The sequence below is a fragment of the Talpa occidentalis genome, unplaced genomic scaffold, assembly GCF_014898055.3.
Source record: "Talpa occidentalis isolate TD23 unplaced genomic scaffold, MPIMG_talOcc4v2.1 talOcc4.3, whole genome shotgun sequence".
Classification (NCBI taxonomy): Eukaryota; Metazoa; Chordata; class Mammalia; order Eulipotyphla; family Talpidae; genus Talpa; species Talpa occidentalis.
The window spans coordinates 147,472,375-147,493,217 of NW_023603184.1; the positions used below are offsets into that span (position 1 = coordinate 147,472,375).

Sequence of the window (20,843 nt, forward strand, 5' to 3'; positions counted from 1 at the left end):
AGTCCCCTCACCAGGACTCGGAGCCTGTCCCGGGAGCAGGCGCACAGCTCCCGCCATCGGGCTGGATGACGCTGCCACCCAGAAAATGCCGTCCTTCACCACTGTCTGCGCCCGAGTCTGTACCTACGGCCCCACGAGAAGTAATAATACCGGAGAGCGGTTCGTGCCCATGTCAGGGCCAGCACTCCCTCCCCCTCGGGACACTCGCACACAGTTGGTAACAGCGGTTTGGGTTGGACAGGGAAGGCCTGTGAGGACCAGGTGAGGCTGGATTGCTGATGTCTGCTAATAAACAAGATGTTGCAGGGAGTGGATGGTCGCCACAATCACCCCACCGTGGAGAAGAACACCGACCCGGGCTCGGGGTGGCCTCTGCGAGTGTGCTGTGCCCCGCTGGCCAGCGACACGCTGAGAAGGGACGATGTCACAACTGAGAGCAAAGGACCCCCAGGCCTTGTCTCAGAGACTGTCTCTCAAGGAAGTTCTGGGCTTGTCCTCAAGCTGCAAAAACTGATTGGATGTATTTTTTTTTTTTCCCTAAAGATTTATTTATTTATTTATACCAGCACTGGGTACAGTCAGAAGCTCAGGAGGGTGAGAGAATTCACCAGAGCCAGTGTGGGCAGCTTCGCAACCCAGCGCTCAACCGCTGCGCCACCGGGGAGGCCCAATTGGATGTATTTTTAATGAATGGATTTAAACTTTTTCTATAAGTAGAAAAATGAGAACTACGTATCTGAAAGGCAAGATGAGGCCTCATAATCTGCTTTCTCTTTTGAGGAGCAAGAATCTAAATCCATGATGGCAATATTATTTTTTTGTTTTACATAGAAGAAGCGGGGTGTAGGCCAGAAGTGCGGGAGGGGCAGGGGTGGGAAGATTCACAGGAGACAAAGTGGGGAACAGAACAGGCAGATCTACTGAAATCCACTGCTGAGGGGAGCAGCGGGGAGACAGGAGAGGTCTGCTGCGCCATGTGGTTTTCTCCCTGGCTGGGGATCAAACTCATGCTGCAGAGGCTGCGGGAAGCTTCATAGGTTGCGTCTTAACCCCTTGCGCCACCAGGGAGGCCCCTGTCCAGTTGTTCTTTTTAAAAAAAAAGGAAGAGGAAATAAAAATTAAAAATTTGTGTTGAAGTTCCATGGCCTTACTACATCAGATCCAGCTGTGCTTCACCACAGTGGTCTTCAAGCAGGAGGGGAAGTCAGACCTCACCATCGCCCTTTACAGTGATTTGCCATAAAGATGACTCTGATGTGGTTCAGAAAGTTCTCCAGATGCCATCTTATCACCAAGGTTCATAAAGCTTCTCTTCTTGTACAGTCTGCTTTATAAAGTGAAGGCACAGGTGGCTCCGGCAGCATTTTATGGACCCTCCTGGGGCTTTCCTGAAAGGTCTTGAGTGTGGATTGTCCATGAGTTTTGCAGGTGCTGCCACCTCCTTATCCAGTATCCTATTTAAGGAAAGTCTTTCCGCGTGGCTGTTGCATGCATGGACAGACACTCCCTGCTTACCCCCCAGAGGTCGATTTTACCAACCCAAGCACCTGCCCTCGGGAGCGCATCTTCTCTGCCATCCTGCTCCTGGAGAGCCACACGCCGAGGCCTGCGTATGTCATTATCAGGGCAGAGGCCCGCAGGTACCCGGAGCCTGCAGGTGCTGGTAGCAACACCTGCACTTCCAGCCGAGTGGAGCCAACCTCCCACACTGAGTCATTTGCTCTGATCCCTCCTTCCAATCTACCGCAGCGTTTTCCTCTCATCTTCCCACAGAATATGCTGACAAAGAAATGCCTTTCGGTTTGTCAACAGATCATTTTCCGCTCATTGTTTCTGCCATTTTTACAGCAGCGGAAAGAACACGTGCCCAGCGGTGGGTGATAATTGTCACACTGGCCCCCTAAGGGCAGCGGGCAGAGTGACCTGAGACACCCTCACCCCCAGGGCCAAGGTTGGGCACCAGGTTCCTCCCCCCCCACCAGCCAACGGGGACAGAGGAGCCCTGTCTCATTCACCTGCCAAGAAGGGAAGAGGCGGGGTTCTATGGGGCCCACTGGCCTCCCTCAGGCCTTGCCACCCCGGGCCCCTACCCTCCCTCTTTCCCAGAGGGTTTGGGCAGTGGGTGCATCTGTGTGACGCATCCATGCACCCTGGGCAGGGCCTTGTTCAGCCACACAAGTGGGCACGTGGGTCTGCGTGCTCCTTGTCTGTGCCCAGCAGGGCCTGCGGGGCCCGAGGGGCAGTGAGGGGCAGCGAGGGATCTCACCCGCTGGTTGTAGACAGTGAAGTTGTCGTAGAGGTGGACAATGCACTCCGCCTTGCGCAGGAAGCGGCTGTAGGAGGCCTCTGTCCACCAGTGCAGCAGGTTGCCCGAGCGGTCATACTGGCCCCCTGTGGGCAGCGGGCAGGGTGACCTGAGACACCCTCACCCCCAGAGCCAGGGCTGGGCACCAGGTCCCTCCCCCGACCAGCCAACGGGGACAGAGGAGCCCTGGGCCTCAGTGCACCCCTCACCCGCAGCCTCCCACCGCCTGCCCCCACCACCCCTCAGGCCGCCCACAGGCCTCACCCCAGTCATCGTAGCCGTGGGTCAGCTCGTGCCCGATGATGGTGCCGATGCCCCCGAAGTTCAGAGACCTGTGCCCACGGCAGCAGCGTCAGGCCCGGCCTCCCCGCGGAGGCCCCCAGGCCGCAGGCCACAGCCCAGGAGGCCCCGCCAGGCCAGGCGGCGCCCAGGGGCCACCCTGGTGTCTGCTGCGTCCCGGGCCGGGGCCTCGGCGCCCGCGTGGGCTGGGGCACAGGCAGCGTCGCTGCCCGGCGGCCTTCCAGGAGACAGCACCCCGCAGCCGGACGGGGGGACAGGGCCGGGAAGGCGGGAACCTGAGGCGCCCCACGGGGATTTGGCCGCGCGCCTCCTCTCGGGGCCTGGGCTGGCCCCGCCCACACCCAGCTCCAGGCCCCGCCCACACCCCTCGCCCCGCCCACACCCAGCTCCACGCCCCGCCCCGGAGGGACACGCCCCTTACCCAGCTGGTTCTTGTTGGGGAGATAGTAGGCATTGAGTGCCTGTGGGGGGAGCAGCCACCTATGGAGGGAGGGGTCAGCTGAGGGGTCCACTGCCCCCCCACTGCCCGCCCCACCTATCCTGCGCCTCCTCCAGGGCTTCTCCTGTGACCCAGCCCACAGCCGGGTCCTAGCCCAGTGCCCCAGGGCAGAACCCCACCTACCACCTGCCGAGGCCCTGGGGCCCCCCAACCAGCACGGGTGAGGCAGTTTGCCTCTCTAGCCTCCTGGCCTTGGTGAGGAGCCTCCTCCTATGGCACCCCCTGGACCCCTCCTCCCCGCAGCTGCAGGCCAGGCACCCACGTGGGCTTGTCCCCCTCCTGCGCGTCTTCCTGATGAGAGCTGGGTGCTGGAGCGGATGCTGTTCAAGATGTGAAGCAGGTCTTCTCCTGGACCTCAAACTGCATGGGGGAGGTTACGCCCGTCTTTTACCCCTGCCCACCACTGGGGTTTTGGCAGGAGTCCTGGCAGCCCACAGCCCACCATGTGCTGGAGCTGGGGCAGAGATGGTGAGAGTGGGCCAGAGCCTCAGGAGGCAGTAGCAGCAGCCCCAAAGGAGAAGACTCTAGGGCAGCCTAGGGGTGGGGGTGGGGGGTTGTGGGGGGCTGCTGGAATCACCTGTCAAAAAGCAGCTATTAATTAATTCTGGATCTGCCAGAAACTGCTCTCCCCGACTTTAGCCAAGGATTTCCCTGGCACAGCAAGTGAAGCTGGGGAGAAGGAGGTCTGGAGAAACTGGAGGTCTCAGACACCAGGAAGGAAGCCTGGGGCTTTGGTTTCCAGAGATCTGGAAGGTTGCCAGGTGCTGTGCGAGCTGGTAGAGGGCAGAGAAGGAAGCCAGGATGCTCCTCCTGAGGACCTCATGTAGAGGGGGTGTTAGGGGGAAATGATGTCCTGAGTTAATCCCACACAGGCTTTGTGGACCCCACCCCCACTCCAGACTAAAGCCATCAGGACATTGGGAAAGACAAATCCCATCACCACCAAGGGGAGGGTGGCTGGGACCTGAGGGTGGAGTTGGGCAGCCAGGTTGGGTATAAAAACCAAACACGTGGGCCTTGGGGTGGCTTGCTATCGCCACCTGGCTTCACGGCTCCTGGCTGGCGGGCAGCTCTCAGAGCGCCATTTGGGATTCCTGATCGGCGGATCGGGTCGGACGCATTTAAAACTTTGTCTCCCCTGGATCAAGAAGATGTGGTACATATATACCATGGAATATTACTCAGCATTCAAAAAAGATAAACACATGCCATTTGCAGCAACATGGATGGCGCTGGAAGGGATCATGCTCAGCGAAATAAGCCAGAAAGAAAAAGAAAAATACCGGGTGGTCTCACTCATAGCAGGGATCTAGAAAACTTAAATAAGGGACCAGGAAAATGAATAACTATAAGAAAGTGAAAATCAAAATCAACAAAAAACTATGAACCAGAGACACTTTTTTGGGGGCGGGAGGGGAGGGATTGGAGTCAGAATGGGGGGGCTGCAATTGTATGGGGAATATAACAATAAAATTTATTATTAAAAAAAAATAATAAAAAAAAAATAAAACTTTGTCTCCCACTTTTCTCCCTGAGCTGTACATCTCCTCATTTCCCCTTCCCTTGAAAATAAACCTTTTATTAACCTTTCGCGTGTGCCTGCAGTAGAGCATGGATAAGTCCTTTTAAGCGCGTGGGTGAGGACCCACAGTCAGGCACCCCGTTTTGTATCAGGGTTGCTCTACAAAAGGGGCACTGCTGGGGGAGGCAGGCCCTGGTTCCGGTGGCCCTGGTTCTGGTTCAGGGGCCATGCCAGGGCTGAGATGGCAGGTGGCCCCAGCACACAGTGGGATACCTTGATGCACAAGGGGAAGCAGAAGACTTTTTCTTGGAAGAAAATTTCAAATTGTGATAAAAAGCAAATTATAAAATTTACCATCTACCATTTTTAAGGGTGCGGTTCAGTGGCATTAAGTGCATTCACATAGTTGTGTAACAGATTCCAGAACTGTCTCACCCTGCAAGACTGACCCTCTGATACCCACCCAGTAAACACAGCTCCTGCTGCCCCTCCTCCCAGGCCGGGTGCCCACCGTACTACTTCGTGTGTGTGCATTTATTTTAGACACGTCCTATAAATTGGACCACCCAGTATTTCCCTTCCTGTGACTGGCTAATTTCATGAGCATCATGTCCTCAAGGTTCATGCCTGTTATAATGTGACCAAAATCAATTCCTTTTGAAGGCTGAGTAGTATTCCACGGAAGCTGAACTCACCATGTTGATCCATTCATCTGTTGATTCTTGAGTTGTTTGCACCTTTGGGCTATTGGGAATAATGCTGTTTGAACATGGGTGCGGAAATATCCTTTAAAGATCCTGCTTTCAGGGCCTCCCCAGTGGCGCAGTGGTTGAGCGCTGGGCTACAAAGCAGCCTGCAGCCTCTGCAGCGCTGGTTTGATCCCCGGTCGCTGGGCGAGGGTCCCACATGGCGCGCAGACCTCTCCTGCCGCCCGCTGCTCCCCTCAGCAGTGTCCTTCGGTCCTTCTGCCTGCTCTGCTCCCCGCTCTGGCTCTGGTGAATTCTCTCACCCTCCCGCGCTTCTGACTGTACCCAGTGCTTGTAAAAATAAATAAATCTTTTAAAAAAAATTAAAAGATCCTGCTTTCAATTTTTTGGGCTATAAAATCAGAAGTGTGATTACTGGATGGGAGGAAAGCTTTTGAACTCAGCCTAGCGGGACCAAACCTTTTAAGCCATTATCAGGAGTGACACCTGTGGGCGTGTATGGGCTGTGGAGAAAACAGATTCACATTGGCTTCCAGGAACAGGTCCCAGGGAGCGGAGGTCAACCTGACTACTTAGCACTGGCCCCACCCTGCCTGTCCTCCACTCCGCCCGCCACCCCCACCCCCACCCCTGCACACACAAGCACGGACCCTCACTGGAAGGCCTGCCCAGCACAGCCCGGGCAGGAGATGCACACACGGTCCCACTCTCTTGTCACCAGCAGCCCCACCCTTTCCCATAGCACAGAAACTCTAGGCCCAGGTTCCTGGGTTTCCCCTCCAGCCCAGCATCCACCCCAGGCCAGGGCAAGCCTGGTGAGTGGCTAAGTGCAAGGGGGCAGGCGTGTGCTTCCAGCCCGATCTGCAGGTCTCGGGGCATCAGAAACCCAAACCAGGCCCTTGACCCAGGCTGGGTGCTTCCCACCCGCCTCCCCCAGCTCCACGACGCCCTGGCAGAGCAGGTTTTCAGGAAATGCTGAGCCAACAAGATGGAGGAAGGGGGGCCGGCTCTCCCTAGAGATTGTGTTGGCACAGAGGATAGAGAGTGGCCCCAGCAGGACACTGCAAATGCTGGTCTGGGCACCACACCAGGGCTCAGGTGGTGAGGCGGCCCCAGTGTACAGAGGTATCTGACCCGATCCCCACCCTCCCCTGGGGAGCAGCTGAGGACCCGCTTGAGAGGGATGGACCTGCTGTTTCGAGGCACCCGTCATGAAGCTCCCTCAGCCACGCCCGGCCACTTCCCTTTGCCTGCAGGACTTCAAACAACAGGGCAGGGGCAGGGGCAGTGTGGCCGAGGGTGGTGGGAGGGACATGGAAGCTTTTATAGCCAGGGGTAAAGTCCTCTCATGACTGTAGCCCAGGCTGCTGTCCTACAGCTAGTGCCCTGCTTCCCCAGTCTAGCTGCACCGGAGCCCAGCGTCTTCCAGGTCCCGCCTCTACCACACCACCGCCATGCAGGGAGGCCTGCGGCTGCTGCTGCTCGGCCTGTTCCTCCCACTGGCCCTTGGAGTTATCCCAGGTAATGACGCCCCTCCCAGCAAACTCCAGCCATCAAAGGGGCCCCCCAAGACTGACCCCGTCTCCACTCACCCCTTTGCCAGTTGAGGAAGAAGACCCAGCCTTCTGGAACCGCAAGGCCGCTGAGGCCCTGAACATCGCTAAGAAGTTGCAGCCCATCAACACCAAGGCCAAGAACCTCATCATGTTCCTGGGGGACGGTAGGTATGGGCCTGAGTATGCCAGGCCGGTCCCACCCCACACCCCCACGCCCTGGCACCCAAGGCTGCCTGTGACAGAGGCCAGGCCTGGGGTCCAAGGCTGACAAGTTCCTACCAGGAATGGGACTACCCACCGTGACGGCTGCCCGGATCCTGAAGGGGCAATTGAATGGCAAACTGGGGCCTGAGACGCCCCTGACCATGGACGGCTTCCCCTACGTGGCTCTGTCCAAGGTAAGGGCTGGGGCCCCAGGGAGCTGCACCCCAGCAGTGTGGGGTGGCAGGGAGCCTGGCAGGAGGGACAATGCGGGAACGTTGGACCTGAGTAGGGCCCCTGGGCACTGACAACAGGCCCAGGCCTTGGGACCTGAGGATTTGTGGTCCCCAGACGTACAATGTGGACAGACAAGTGCCCGACAGCGCAGGCACAGGCACGGCCTACCTGTGCGGGGTCAAGGCCAACTACGAGACCATCGGCGTGAGCGCGGCCGCCCGCCACAGCCAGTGCAACACCACCCGGGGCAACGAGGTCTTCTCGGTCATGTACCGGGCCAAGAAAGCAGGTCAGTGGCCGCTGGGGGCAAGGGAGGGCCCGGGGCCTCGGGGCCAGGCTGACCTCTGCCTCCCCCAGGGAAGTCCGTGGGGGTGGTGACCACCACGAGGGTGCAGCACGCCTCCCCGGCCGGCACCTACGCGCACATCGTGAACCGAGACTGGTACTCAGACGCCAACATGCCCCAGGACGCCCTGCAGGAGGGCTGCAAGGACATCGCCCACCAGCTGGTCTACAACATGGACATCGACGTGAGACGCAAAGGGGGGTGCAGGCGGGTGCAGTCCCTGAGGCCTGGCTGGGTCTGCAGGCATTTGGGGAGGGAGTCTGGGGAGGCGGGAAGGGGAGGAAGCCCTGGTGGGAGCTGGGCTGTGTGAACTGGGGCGGGGCCGGCCGGGCTCCAACCCACCTGCCCTCCCCTCTGCTCAGGTGATCCTGGGTGGAGGTCGCAAGTACATGTTTGCCAAGGGGACCCCGGACCCCGAGTACCCAAATAATCTCACCCAGAATGGAATCAGGAATGATGGGCGCAACCTGGTGTTGGAGTGGCTGGCCAAGCACCCGGTGAGGGGCTCGTGGGTGCGGGGGTACAGCAGGCACAAGGGCAGGGCTGCAGCCGGTGGGCTGGGCACTGAACCCGGTTCTCCCGGCCCCAGGGCGGCCAGTACATGTGGAACCGCACGGCCCTCCTCCAGGCATCCCAGGACCCCTCTGTGACACACATCATGGGTACGACCCCCCGCACCCTGAGCCCGTTTCTTACCCTGGCTCCCAGGAGGCCTCATTGACCCACTGTCTGCACTGTCATGGGTGCCTGCTCCCCAGCTCCCCAGTCACTGCACCCCACTTTCCCACAGGCCTCTTTGAGCCAGGAGACACAAAATACGAGCTCAACAGAGACCCCAGCCGGGACCCATCCCTGATGGAGATGGTGGAGGCGGCCCTGCGCCTGCTCAGCAGGAACCCCAAGGGCTACTACCTCTTTGTGGAGGGTGAGTGGGCGGGGCCCCTGGCAAGGGGGTGGGGTCCGATCAGCGGACACTGCCCCTCATGTGTCCCCTTCCCGCAGGGGGCCGCATCGACCACGCTCACCACGACGGGCTGGCCCACTTGTCACTGCACGAGGCCGTCATGTTCGATTACACCATCGAGAAGGCCGGGCAGCTCACGAGCGAGAAGGACACACTGACCCTGGTCACGGCGGACCACTCGCACGTCTTCACCTTCGGCGGCTACACGCTTCGTGGCTCCTCCATCTTCGGTAGGCCCCGGGGCAGTGGCGGGGCCCGTGTCCTCCATGGGGCGGACACTGCTCTCTCCCATCTGTCCAGGGAGTCAGAGCCGCCCCTGCTGAACAGCTCCTGTGAGGATTAAGGCACAGGGGACACCCCATATGCGATGGTATTGGGGTCACTAAGTGTCCTTCTTCCACCAGGACTGGCCCCCAAGAAGGCCTTTGATGGCAAGAGCTACACCTCCATCCTATATGGCAACGGCCCTGGGTACCCACTACTCTCACCTTCCAGGCCCAATGTCACCGAGGCCGAGAGCAGTGAGTGCTGTGCCCGCCCCGATGGGGGTGGGGAGGCCTCACGGGATGTGGCCTCGCCCCCCCTCCTCAGCCTGATCCTCACTCTCTGGCCAGGTAAAAAAACCTACCTTGCACAGGCGGCCGTGCCCCTGACCTCTGAGACCCACGGCGGGGAGGACGTGGCCGTGTTCGCGCGGGGCCCGCAGGCGCACCTGCTGCACGGGGTCCAGGAGCAGCACGTCCTGGCCCACGTCATGGCCTTCGCCGCCTGCCTGGAGCCCTACACCGACTGCGGCCTCCAGGATATTGAGGGTACCAGGCCCTCCGACGCTGCCCTTCCCGGGCCGGCTGCCACCCCCCCGTCCCTGCTGCTGCTGGCCGGGGCGCTGCTGCTGCTGGTGACCAGCGCCCCCTGACCCAGCCACCTCCCGCGCGGGACTCCTTCCCTCAAGGTCCCACTATCCCCGTTCAGGGTCTGCCCCACCCCACTTCTGGCTCCTGGGCAGGACTTTCCCATCCTCCTAGTAAAGGAATCCAAGCCCGCACTCCCTGAGGGGGGTCCCCAGGGCACCCTGAATATGCACTTACTTCCCTGATGCACCCATGGTCCTCCCAGGCTGCTCTCAACTCCCTGCCCCCACTGGGGCTGTCCAGATTTTGGCACCACCTTCACGCCTCACCCAAGGAAAGAGGCCTGGGTCGCCTGTTGTCCCCCTGGAGGACAGACCTGTCATCAGCACTGACCCCGGTGTCTCCCAAGCTGCCACGATGACCTTGCCCGAGGCTTCCCTGCCTTCAGCCTCCTTCACCCGTGGGGAGACACAGCTTTCTGTCACTCTGCCACAGACTCTGTGGCACCCCACTGGCCAGGAGGTTGCTGGAACCAGGAGACCCCGGGTCTCAGACACTGTCCTGGGCTGAGCCTCCGAGGGGCCCAGCAGTCACTGCAGAGGCATGAGGACACAGGAGGAGAAAATGCTTCTTGTCCCAAGTCGCCCAGCTACTCACATGGTGATCCCTTAACCCCCCAAATCCTAAAAGGTTGGGGCTCCAGGGGCCACGGGGAAAACTGGGGTACAGAGCAGCCCACCCCCATCCTGAGGCCATCTGGGCACCAGGCGTGGATTGTGACAGGGGACACTGCGCCCCTCCTGGGCCCTCTGCCCTGGGAGGAGCCAAGCAAAAGGCAAATAAAATGTTATACAAGGTGATGCCAGTCTGCTGTGTTCTAGAAAGAAGCCACTAGTGTGGGGGGTGCAGGGGGAGGAATTGGACACAGTATGGGTGAAGGGAAGGGCCAGGTCATTCAGTTAAGGGGTCAGGAGGGGCTGCCTGGCCCAAAGACCAGGAAGGGAGGGCTCAGGGACAGCAGCGCCAGGGCCCAGAGGTCCGGCCACCAGGGGCCAGGGAGCCCAGCAGCTGGGGCAGAGAGGCCAGCGGGGGTGGGAAGGGAGCGAGCACCCCAGGGGTGGGCAGGGCCTGCAGGGGAGCTGGCTCTTTCTCCACAGCAGGTGGGCAGGAGGCCCTGAGCGAGGGGAAGGCAGGGCCTGTTCCTGGAGAAGCCCATCTGGTGGGGCAGGGAGGCCTCTGCTCTGGCCCATGTGGGGGGAGGGACACAGCGGCCTCAGACCCTCAGGTGGGGAGTGGGGGGCGCAGCCTTCCTGTCTGGAAACATTCTGGAGCACCCACTCCTATAACCGCAGCTCCCGAGGGCCACGCCGCCCCCAAAGGGAACACCCCAGCAAGGTGAAATCCTCCTTCTGTCAACACTTCTGCAAAGCGACGATCTCTGCGCACACTCCCCACGTGCCCACGAGCATTCTGCTTCTTTAAAATTATTCATTTGACCGGCTCTGCTCCTTATTTCCTAAAGCTTGATTTCACTCTCTCAAACTCCCGTGGGCAGGCCTGGCTCCTCAGGTACCTTATTTCAGTCCTGGCGTTGGAGGCTCCCACAGCTCCACGCAGCCCGAATGGGAGCGAGTCGGCAGCTGCCCGCTCCTCAGCCCGCTCAGCTGGACTCCATCCCCCAATCACACACGGGCTCTGGGGCCTCAGGCCCTGTGCTTCTGCCCTCCCTGCTTCAGCCCTGCCTCGGGTGCTTCATAACCAGGGTCAAACCCTAGGGAGGCTCCAAGTTACAGCTTCACAGGTTTGTTTGTTTGTTTTTTAAGGATTTATTTATTTATGCATACAAGAACTGGGCTATAGGCCAGAGGTGCGGGGGGCGGGTGAGAGGACTCACTAGAGACAGAGTGGGGAACAGAACAGGCAGACTGACTGAAATACACTGCTGAGGGGAGCAGCAGGGAGACAGGAGAGGTCTGCTGCGCCATGTGGGTAGCTCCCTGGCCAGGGACGGAACTCAGGCAGCAGTGGCTGGGATAGCTTCACAGTGCTCGTATGTAATCCCTGCGCCAACAGGAGGACCCGGCTTCATGGGTGTTCATCACAGGCTCAGCAGGAATTGGTAGTGATGGTCGCTCAGCTTGAAGACCCTAAGGCCCCGGACTGTGCGCTGGGAGAGTGACATGGTTGGTATGTAAATTGTATCTAATTTTGAAAAGTTTTTAAGTGTGTATATTGTTGGGGGCTTGCGGGTCAGACACCGGGGCCACAAAATCAGGTCTTGTGAACTAAAACAGGCCCGTTGACATCTTGCCTTCAAGGGCAGGTGCAGGCCGTGGTTTTTTTTTTTTTTTTCCCAAGCTTTTTGTTGGTCTCTAAGACTGATGGCTCTTGTCACCCATGAAATGTCATCAGGTTGGTTCCTTTTAAAATTTTTTACTGAAGTTTCTGCCCTAATAACATTATGTAAGAAGTGTCTGCTGTGGATCATTACACACTATTCTTTTTTTTAAAGATTTACTTATTTATACAAGCACTGGGGTACAGGCCAGAGTTGTGGGAGGGTGAGAGGATTCACCAGAGATAGAGTTGGGAGCAGAACAGGCAGACTGACTGAAGACAGTGCTTAGGGGAGAAGCGGGCAAGACAGGAGAGGTCTACCGTGCATGTCAGAATATCCCTGGCTGGCTGGGAATCGAACCGGCGCTGCAGAGGCTGCGGACAGTCTTACAGCGCTGTGTTCAAGCTGCTCCGCCACCGTGGAGGCCCTACACACTATTCTTTAAGTTGCGGGAAGTGAGGAAGAAAAAGGCACAGTAAAATCATGGAAACTCTTCACAACGCTTTCCCATAAAGATGACTCCTCTGTGATGGAACGTTCTGAACCGATCCTATCACCAAGGTCAAGCTCCTCTTCTTGTGCAGTCCGCATTAAAAAGTGAAGCCACAGGTGGTTCCTGCAGCATTTTATGTGCCCTGGGATTCTGGTGCTTTCCTGAACTGGTCTGACTGTAGATGGGTCCATGAGTGAGTGTTGTGAGTGCTGCTACCTCTGCACCCTTTCTTGTCCAGAGTCCTAACCAACACAGTGCTTCAACTGCTACTGGATTAAAGAGGAAATTAAAGCAGAATTCAAAAAATACCTCAAAACTAATGACAATGAGGAAAGAATCTTCCAGAATTTATCGAAGGCGACAGAATTCATCTTAAACTGAAAGAGGATTGCAATGCAATTTCATATTCAGAAACAAGAATAATCCCAAATAAGCAACTTAATATTATACCTAAAGCAACTTGAAAAAGAGGAAATTGAAAAAGAGGGAAAAATAAGACCCAAATTTATAAGTAGGAAGGAAACAATAAAAATGATAGAAATAAATGAAATAGAAATCAAACAGATCATACAAAGATCCATGAAACTCAGGGCTAGTTCTTCAATAAAATAAATGACAATAAACTTTTAGTTAGGCTACCCAAAACAAGAGGGGAGTTACCATGAATAAAAGAAATTTAAAATGAGGAAGAGAAATTATCACAGAGAGCATAGAAATACCAAGGATCATAAAATTACTACGAACAACTATATGCCAATAAATTCAATAACCTTAAAGAAAAGTGAACAAATTTCTCAAACAATACAGTTTACCACATGGAAATGGAAGCAGTGATAACAAATCTCTCCAAAAACAAAAGCCCAGGATCAGAGGGCTTGATAAGTGAATTTTATTGAAAATTTAAAGGACAAATTATGCCCATGTTGCTCAATTTATTGGACTCCTCCCTAATGCATTTTGTGATGCAAAAACTTCCATAATCCCAAAAGTAAAGCAAGACAGCACAAGAAAACTACAGATCTATATCCCTGATGAATACTGATGTGAAAATCTTAAGCAAAACATCAGAATATTGAATTCAACAATATATTTCCAGGGCTATACACCATGATCAAGGTAGATTGATCCTACAGGTGCAAGGATGGTTTAATATACATGAATCAGTCAATGTAATACATCAACAAATAAAAAGATGAATCATGTGATAATAGCAATACATTTAAATTCAGTACCCATTTATGATAAAAACTTTTAACAAGATGGTATAGAAAGAACTCACCTTAATATAATAAATGTCATTTATCACAAACTTACCATCAATATAACACTTAATGGTCAAAAACTGAAAGCTTTCCCTGTAAGATCAGGATCAAGACAAGGACACCTATTGTCACCACTTCTGTTTAACTTGGTATTAGAGGTTTTAGCTAACGCAACCAGACACCAGGAAAGAAACGGAATCCAGATTGGAAAAGATGTGAAACGATCACTATTTGCAGATGATATGATAATATGACACTATGCATAGAAAACTGTTAAGACTCCACCAAAAAGCTATTAGAAATAATAAATGAATACAGCAAATATCTGTGGTATTTTTCTATACAGACGATAAATGAGAAGAAGAAATAATTCCATTTACAATCATATCAATATGAATCAAGTACCTAGGAACTAACCTAATCAAGTAGATAAAGGACTTACACAAAGTAAGACTCAACTTTGCACTTATACAACGAAAAGTACAAGACTAAAGGATGTAGGATAAGACAAAGAGATAGACATTGCATGTTCCTGGATGGAGAGAATCGCCATCAAAATGACTATTCTACCAAAATTGAAAAATAAGTCTAAAGCTAATATAAGGTCTAGAATGGCTAAAGCAATCCTGAGGAAGAGGGAGCAAAATGGAGGCATCATGTTACCTGACTTTAAGCTACACGATCAAGCAACAGTCACTGAAACAATATGGGATTGGGATAAAAAGAAATGCATGCATCAATGGACAGAATCGAAAGCCCACAAATAAATCCGCACATGTAGCAATACTTAATTCATGATAAGGAAGCCATGAAAGAAGAGTTTCTAACAAATGGTGCTGGGAAAATTGGACAGTCACATGTACAAGAGTGGAGTTGATCACTCTTGAACTTCATGCTCCAAAATAAATTCAAAATTCATTAAAGACCTAGATATAAAACCTGCAACAATAAAATATATAGAAGAAACCATTAGTGAGTTTCACGACATCAATGATAAAGATGTCTTTGGAGTCTAGACTCCTATGGTAAGGGAAATTAAAGCAAAGATAAATAATTGCGATTACCGCAATTCAAAGGCCTTTATACAGTGAAAGAAAATATAAGTAGTTTAAAAAGAAATGCAACTGAGTGGGCAAAAATATTCACATGTTACACAACGGACAAAGGCTTAATATCCAAGATACATGAAACACTTGTTCAGGTTAACAACAAAAGAAGAAACAACTCAGTTTTTGGATGGGTACCAGCTCTGAACAAACAATTCACTGAGAATATCTAAGCTGATGGACATACAGAAAAATGTTCATCATCACTTCTAATAAGGGCGATGCAAGTCGAAACCACAATAAAAGATCATCTCACACCTGTGAGAATGGCCCATATTAAAAGACTCCCAGCCACAAGTGCTGGAAAGAACAGAGAGAAAGAGAAACCTTACTGTTGAGGGGGAATGTAAACAGTGCAGCCATTCTGGAAAGTGATCTAAATTTATCTTAAAGCTAAAAATGGAAAAACAGTATGACCCAGCAACCCCACTCTTGGGCATTTATCCAAAGAACATGAAACCATCAGCTCTAAAATTATATACTCTCAGTGGGCCTCCCTGGTGGTGCAGGGGTTAAAGTCTCAGTGCTATCAAGCTATCGCCAGCCACTTCAGGATGAGTTCAATCCCCGGCCAGGGAGCTGACCCACATGGCGCAGCAGACCTCTCCTGTCTCCCCGCTGCTCCCCTCAGCAGTATATTTCAACAGATCTGCCTGTTCTGCTCCCCACTCTGTCTCTGGTGAATCCTCTCAACCCCCCCAACACACACCTCTGACCTACACCCCAGCTCTTGTATGCGTAAATAAATAAATCTTTAAAAAAAATGACAAAGACAAATATTGGCTGTTTATAGAGCAGACAATTCTACAAAGCAAAATGCTTATAAAAACTATTGGACTCCAATAAATTAAATGAGGCTTTTGAGCTTAAGGGGATTAGTCAAATAGGTATAAGGGATGGCAGAGGGGTGAAATGCCAGCAGACTAATGGCTGGCAGACAACACAATAAGGACAAACGGGAAGAACAGTACCAGGTAATTAAAAAAATTTTTCCGCGTGGCTGTTCCATCCACAGACAGACACTCCCTGCTTACCCCCCAGAGGTCGTTTTTACCAACCCAAGCACCTGCCCTCGGGAGGGCATCTTCCCTGCCATCCTGCTCCTGGAGAGCCACACGCCGAGGCCTGCGTATGTCATTATCAGGGCAGAAGCCCGCAGGTACCCGGAGCCTGCAGGTGCTGGTAGCAACACCTGCACTTCCAGCCGAGTGGAGCCAACCTCCCACACTGAGTCATTTGCTCTGATCCCTCCTTCCAATCTACCGCAGCGTTTTCCTCTCATCTTCCCACAGAATATGCTGACAAAGAAATGCCTTTCGGTTTGTCAACAGATCATTTTCCGCTCATTGTTTCTGCCATTTTTACAGCAGTGGAAAGAATAAGAGTTTGCCCAGCGGTGGGTGATTTCTGTCTTGTGCAAGAAACTTTGAAAGCGCTTTCCAAATATTTATGGTTGCTTGGGGAAATATCAGAAAGTGCTGCGGTGAACAGCGCATCATTTTAAACGTCGCTGGGGGGGAAATTGCGGGGCTCTGTCTGCCTGTTCTGAAAGCTGCGTTTTTAAATGCTTCGCTCGCTACCCGGCGGCTGTCACCGGGTACTGATGTTGAGGGGTGTCTCCAGGCGCCCCACCCGCGGGACCCGGGGCGGGCGCGCTCCCAGCAATTTAGTTTCGTCATTTTACATTGGGGACCGATTTCGGGTCAGGGCTGCATTGGGGGTGCAGGTGCCGGGGAGGGGAGGTGGGACCCAGCGGTGAAGGGGGCGGGAGGAGGGGGCAGGTTGGGGGGCGGGGGAGCTGCCCCTTCGGGGCCGCCCCGAGGAGGGTCACTGGTATTACGCGCAGTTCCTTACAGGACAGTTTTATAAGCCACTTGATCGTTTTGGAGGATTAGTTTGTTTAAACTGGATTGTATAATCCATAAATCCACCCAGCCGGACACTAAGCGCTCACGCCCTGCGCCCGCGGGGCGGGGGGGGGGGGTGCTGGGCAGCCCCAGGAGCGTCCGGAGCCGAGGGCGGTGCCCCTGGGGTGGGCGGCTCGGCGGCTGGACGGCCCATCAGGGCAGTGCTGGCCCCCACTGAGGGTGGCCCCTGCCAGGTTGTGGCCAGGCTGCACGTGAGACCAAGTTTGGGGGAGCCCCACACCGCAGACGCTGAGGAGGCCCCGCGGTCCCTTTCCCCAGCTCCCCAGGTCCTGGGGCCGTCACCCGCGGGTGTCACACCCCCTGCAGAGCCCAGACCGCGCACAGGAGGGCGCCCTGAGAGCAGACCTGACCCCTCTGTCCCTCGCAGCCTGCACACAGGCCTGGAGCCCCTGTCCCTGGAGGCGGGGAGATGCCGGCTTGGGCTGCTCTTACCCTCTGATCCTGTTGGCCCCCAGCGCCAGAGACAGGGAGCCCCACCTGGTCAGCATCTGGGGGACAGGTCCTTGCCCCTTCAAGGATGCCTCCCCCACTCCCCGCCTGCCTGTGGGGCCTGCAGCGATTATGGGGAGGTGGCCCGCATTCCAAAGGGCACCTCTGAAGTAGGGCGGCCCCCAGGCCTGCCTGCTGGGGCCAACCAGAGCTGGGGCGGCCACTGGCGCTCACACACCGCCCTCAGCAGCTGCCTTGCTGTTCCCTGGGCCCAGGAGCCCGGGCTCTACTCGTGAGCTTGGCACGGTGCCTGGGAACCAGCGAGTCTCCCGAGCTCCCATGGGGAGAAAGCAGCCGCCCCAGCCTGGGTGGTGAGAGCACATGCACCTGGGGGGGGGGTGGGCGGGGGGTGTCATCCAGGCCCCAGGCCAGTTCCGACCCTTTCCTGGCTCACCAGATTCACCCTGGGGGAGTGGGAAGACCAGCGTCAGGCCTCTCCACAAGCATCCCCGTCTGTAGCTCCTGCCACATCGTGGTCCCGCAGGAAGGTGGGAGGGTTTTTTTATTATTATTTATGCGAAGTACAGACAGGGAGAGATGCGGCTAAATGGCACCATGTGACAGCAGCTTGGGGCTTGAGCCGCCCGCCACCTGGTGAGTCAATCTGCACCACTGCACCGGCTCCGATGCCCGTGGCAGCCGAGGCTGGGGAGCCGGCGCCTGCCTCCGACCCCTCCGCCCTGGACAGGCCAGGCTTGCAGGACCTGGACCGAGACATCAGCGTGCACCCCCGCTGGCGTCCGGGCACCTGTGACCCTGAGCAGGGGGCAGAGGCGGGAAAGACGAGGCATCATTGGATGGGCAGGTCAGCTTATGTCTGCGGCGGCGTGCGCTGGCAGGAAGCACACAGTGGGGGGTGACGGCCCGTGGAACCTTAAACCAGTGAGGACTGAGAACCCCAACCCACGTCAGGTGAAAAAAAATTTGGGCAAAGGTGTTGTTTGGCCTGGAGGGGGTCACATCTGCAGGGACAGGAGCCTGCAGCCCATCTCTGACCGCAGGAAGAGGGGTCACGGGGCAGGTACCCCACCGGGATTCCAGGGGTGGAGTCCAGTATGTCAGAGGGGTTCAAGAGGAGAGACCAGGCCAGGGGGCAGCCAGCTTCCCCCAAGGGAAGGAGCCTGGGGACGTGAGTCCCCAGCGCTGGTGGCTCCCCGGTGAGCCAGGGGACCCTGCAGACGCTGGATGTCCAGAGCAGAGCCAACCGCCACGCGAGGCCAAGAGCTGGCGGCCAAGCTCCCATCCGCGACGCGCCTGCCAAACTCACGTCCCTAGTGTGGGCAGAGACTCGCGACCAGGGATGGGGGAGCACGGGCTGTCTTCGGAGGCTCAGAGCCCTTCAGTGCCCTCGGGAGGGATTACAAACGGCTCTCGGAGGCTGCTCTTTTCTGGAAATTGCTCCCAAGGACCGCGCGGCCAGCTGCTGCGCAGAGCCAAGACCAGGACGCTGCCTGCTGCCAAAACCTAAAGGGCCTCAGGTTCTGCAGACCCCGCCCCCCAAACCCCCAGCCGCCTGGGCAGTGATGGAGGAGCCCCGTGCGAGGGGAGCAGGAGGGGGAAGGGGAAACATCATGTAAACGAGGATGGATTATAAGGGGTGTCAAAGTCACCCCCCCCCCCAAAAGGCCGTCTCTCTGCAGACCAGACCTCACTGGGGTCCAGTAGGTGACAGTGTCCTGCTCGTGAGGTGCCCGTGAGGTCAAGAGGTCCACACTCCTAGGAGATTTGGGGGTGGGAGAGGGGGCATGGACTCTCACACCCTGCCAGCTGCCCAGGCCCACTGCAAGGTGACCCAAGGGGACAGCCTTGGGGGACCGGAGAGCGCTCGGCCTCTAGACGCGCTGGTGGGTGGGGGGAGGGCAGATCAAGCACGATTCCCTCCGGCTCCTTCCATTTTTCTGAACTGAGGGAAAGTGGCTTTTCAAGTCCATATTGGGCAGAGGCCAGGCACCCAGGAGGGGAGAAAGGAGAGAAAGGGGCAGTGAAAGGGTCCCCCAAACCTTCAGTAAAGTTTGTGACTCCACCAGGGCGGGAATGGAGGCCCAGCTTGGAGTCTGGGGGTGGGGCAGTGCCAGCCAGGGGGCGTGAGGAGAAGCCCAGCCCTGAGAACACAGCCCGGCGGCCTTTGCCCCTGGAGGACCCTGCCCGCCCCAACATACTTGGGAAGAGGACGCGGGCGTGCAGAACATGGCATCTGAGGCCTCTCCCAAGCCGGCCCAGGGTGGAGCGTGCGCTGGGGGCTGGGCATCTGGGTCAGCATAGAAGTAACCACATGGGTGGGAGAAGCCTGAATCTGCTTAGAACGGTTTGGGGTTCAGTGGCACTGGAGGCCACTGGGATTCAGCCCTGCCTGGCGGCCCCAGAAATCACAGGCGGACACCTTCCTCCCTCTGAGACTGTCGGCAGGGAAGCCAGGGCACCAGCCCGCCTCTTCAAATCCTTGCTGCATCCACAGAGCTAGCTCCCAGGGGCCCCCGGCCGAGGGTGCCCCCGGCACTCTTGACCCTGAGGTTTCAGGGCCTGGCTCACATCGCTCGGGCAGCAGCTCCACACCCTCGCTCCCGCGTGCCCCCACACCTCGCTGCCAGTGATGCTCCAGGTCACTTGCCAAGGCACCCAGCACTGACCCCTGGGCTCAAGGCCCGTCTCAAAGCTGGATGGCAGGACGAGGGCCAGGTGCAGAGGTGAGAGCTGTGGGGCTCTGCACCAGGCACACTGGGGCGCCTGAGACCCAGCAGCTGCAAAGCATCCAGCCCTGCTTTACTCCCCGCTGTTAAGTGCTTAGAGGCTGCTGACCCTCACCCACCTGGGTGCGCCCCTGGGGAGTGACTGTGGGAGTCAGCCCCACACCCCCGCCACAGCGACCTCCAGGTGGCCTCTGGAAGGGCCTTCCCGCGGCGCTCACCCCCAGCTCCACACAAGGGAAAACGAGGCCAGGCGGGCAGCTGAGCAGTCAGCTCATCCTCAGCAAGGCCGCTGGGGCAGGCCTGGCACGCCGGGGAAGGGCGGCGCCAGCCGACAGGGAGTTTCCCTACAGAACCCTGAGCGCAGGGGACTCGCAGCCAAGCCACGCCATCAGTGACATCAGCAGTGTGACTGGCAGCTGGCCTTCCTCCTGGGGCCTGTTTCTCTGACCTCAGGAATGCCACCCACCTGCGTGGGGCCATGTCCACCATGACCATGACTTTGGGGTGCCACATGGCTCCCCCCACCCCCTCTTGCCCTGTCTGTTACAGGGGCTATCCCTGGGACAGGTCTGTCCGCGAAAAGCAGTTTGAGAACCAGGGGTGGCATGCATGGTCGTGTGCCCTGGGTGCCACCTGGTGGCTCTGGCTGGTCTGAATTTTAGGGGCCTGGTCTCATCACCAAGCCTGTGTCCTCAGGATGCTCTCTGTTCTCCCCAAGTGCATAGGGGGATCCTACAGGTGTGGGAGGGGGGGTGGGGGGGAGTAGCTTCAAGGCCTCCAGGGCGCAGAGGGGGTCCTCAGGCTGAGGGTCTCTGGGGCCCAGGGACACAGGCCCAGCTGGTCCCCAGCTCTGGTCCAGCCTCAAGGCCAGGAACACTGTGGCCTCTCCCAGGGGCCCACCATCCCGCGGACCCCCACCATCCCCTTCGGGGCACACACTGGAGGGGGAGAGGCGGGGCGGCTGCGCGAGGCTCACCCCAGCCCCCAGGCTTCCCCTAAGCCACAGGGCGCCAGGAGGGATTGGTCTTGGAGTTGGGGGGTTCGGGTAGCGC

At 56.6% G+C, this 20,843-nt stretch overlaps 2 protein-coding genes across 2 annotated transcripts; one reads left to right on the top strand and one right to left on the bottom strand.

Annotated features, from left to right (window-relative positions):
• Positions 1 to 1,000: 1,000 nt before the first annotated feature.
• LOC129146601 (endothelin-converting enzyme-like 1) lies at positions 1,001 to 6,789 on the bottom strand. The gene is made up of 4 exons (XM_054699466.1): positions 6,776 to 6,789; positions 2,570 to 2,637; positions 2,267 to 2,391; positions 1,001 to 1,086 (listed from the first exon to the last, which is right to left on the bottom strand). Exons 1-4 carry the CDS (start codon positions 6,787 to 6,789, stop codon positions 1,006 to 1,008), a joined length of 288 nt encoding a protein of 95 aa, XP_054555441.1. The 3' UTR covers positions 1,001 to 1,005.
• On the top strand, positions 6,788 to 9,553 carry LOC119254882 (intestinal-type alkaline phosphatase-like). The gene is made up of 11 exons (XM_037521928.1): positions 6,788 to 6,854; positions 6,937 to 7,053; positions 7,172 to 7,287; positions 7,442 to 7,616; positions 7,685 to 7,857; positions 8,036 to 8,170; positions 8,263 to 8,335; positions 8,464 to 8,598; positions 8,676 to 8,867; positions 9,042 to 9,158; positions 9,252 to 9,553. Exons 1-11 carry the CDS (start codon positions 6,788 to 6,790, stop codon positions 9,551 to 9,553), a joined length of 1,602 nt encoding a protein of 533 aa, XP_037377825.1.
• The last annotated feature ends 11,290 nt before the right edge of the window (positions 9,554 to 20,843 follow it).

Bases quoted from the DNA above. Each gene is read 5' to 3' on its own strand.
- LOC119254882 (XM_037521928.1), top strand. From the start codon at position 6,788: ATGCAGGGAGGCCTGCGGCTGCTGCTGCTCGGCCTGTTCCTCCCACTG. The intron at 7,617-7,684 runs GTCAGTGGCCGC...TGCCTCCCCCAG, and splicing joins GTACCGGGCCAAGAAAGCAG to GGAAGTCCGTGGGGGTGGTG. The intron at 8,868-9,041 runs GTAGGCCCCGGG...TTCTTCCACCAG, and splicing joins TCGTGGCTCCTCCATCTTCG to GACTGGCCCCCAAGAAGGCC.
- LOC129146601 (XM_054699466.1), bottom strand. The intron at 2,392-2,569 runs GTGAGGCCTGTG...CGCTGCCCACAG, and splicing joins CCACGGCTACGATGACTGGG to GGGGCCAGTATGACCGCTCG. The intron at 1,087-2,266 runs GTGAGATCCCTC...TTTTTTAAAAAG, and splicing joins TCACTGTCTACAACCAGCGG to AACAACTGGACAGGGGCCTC.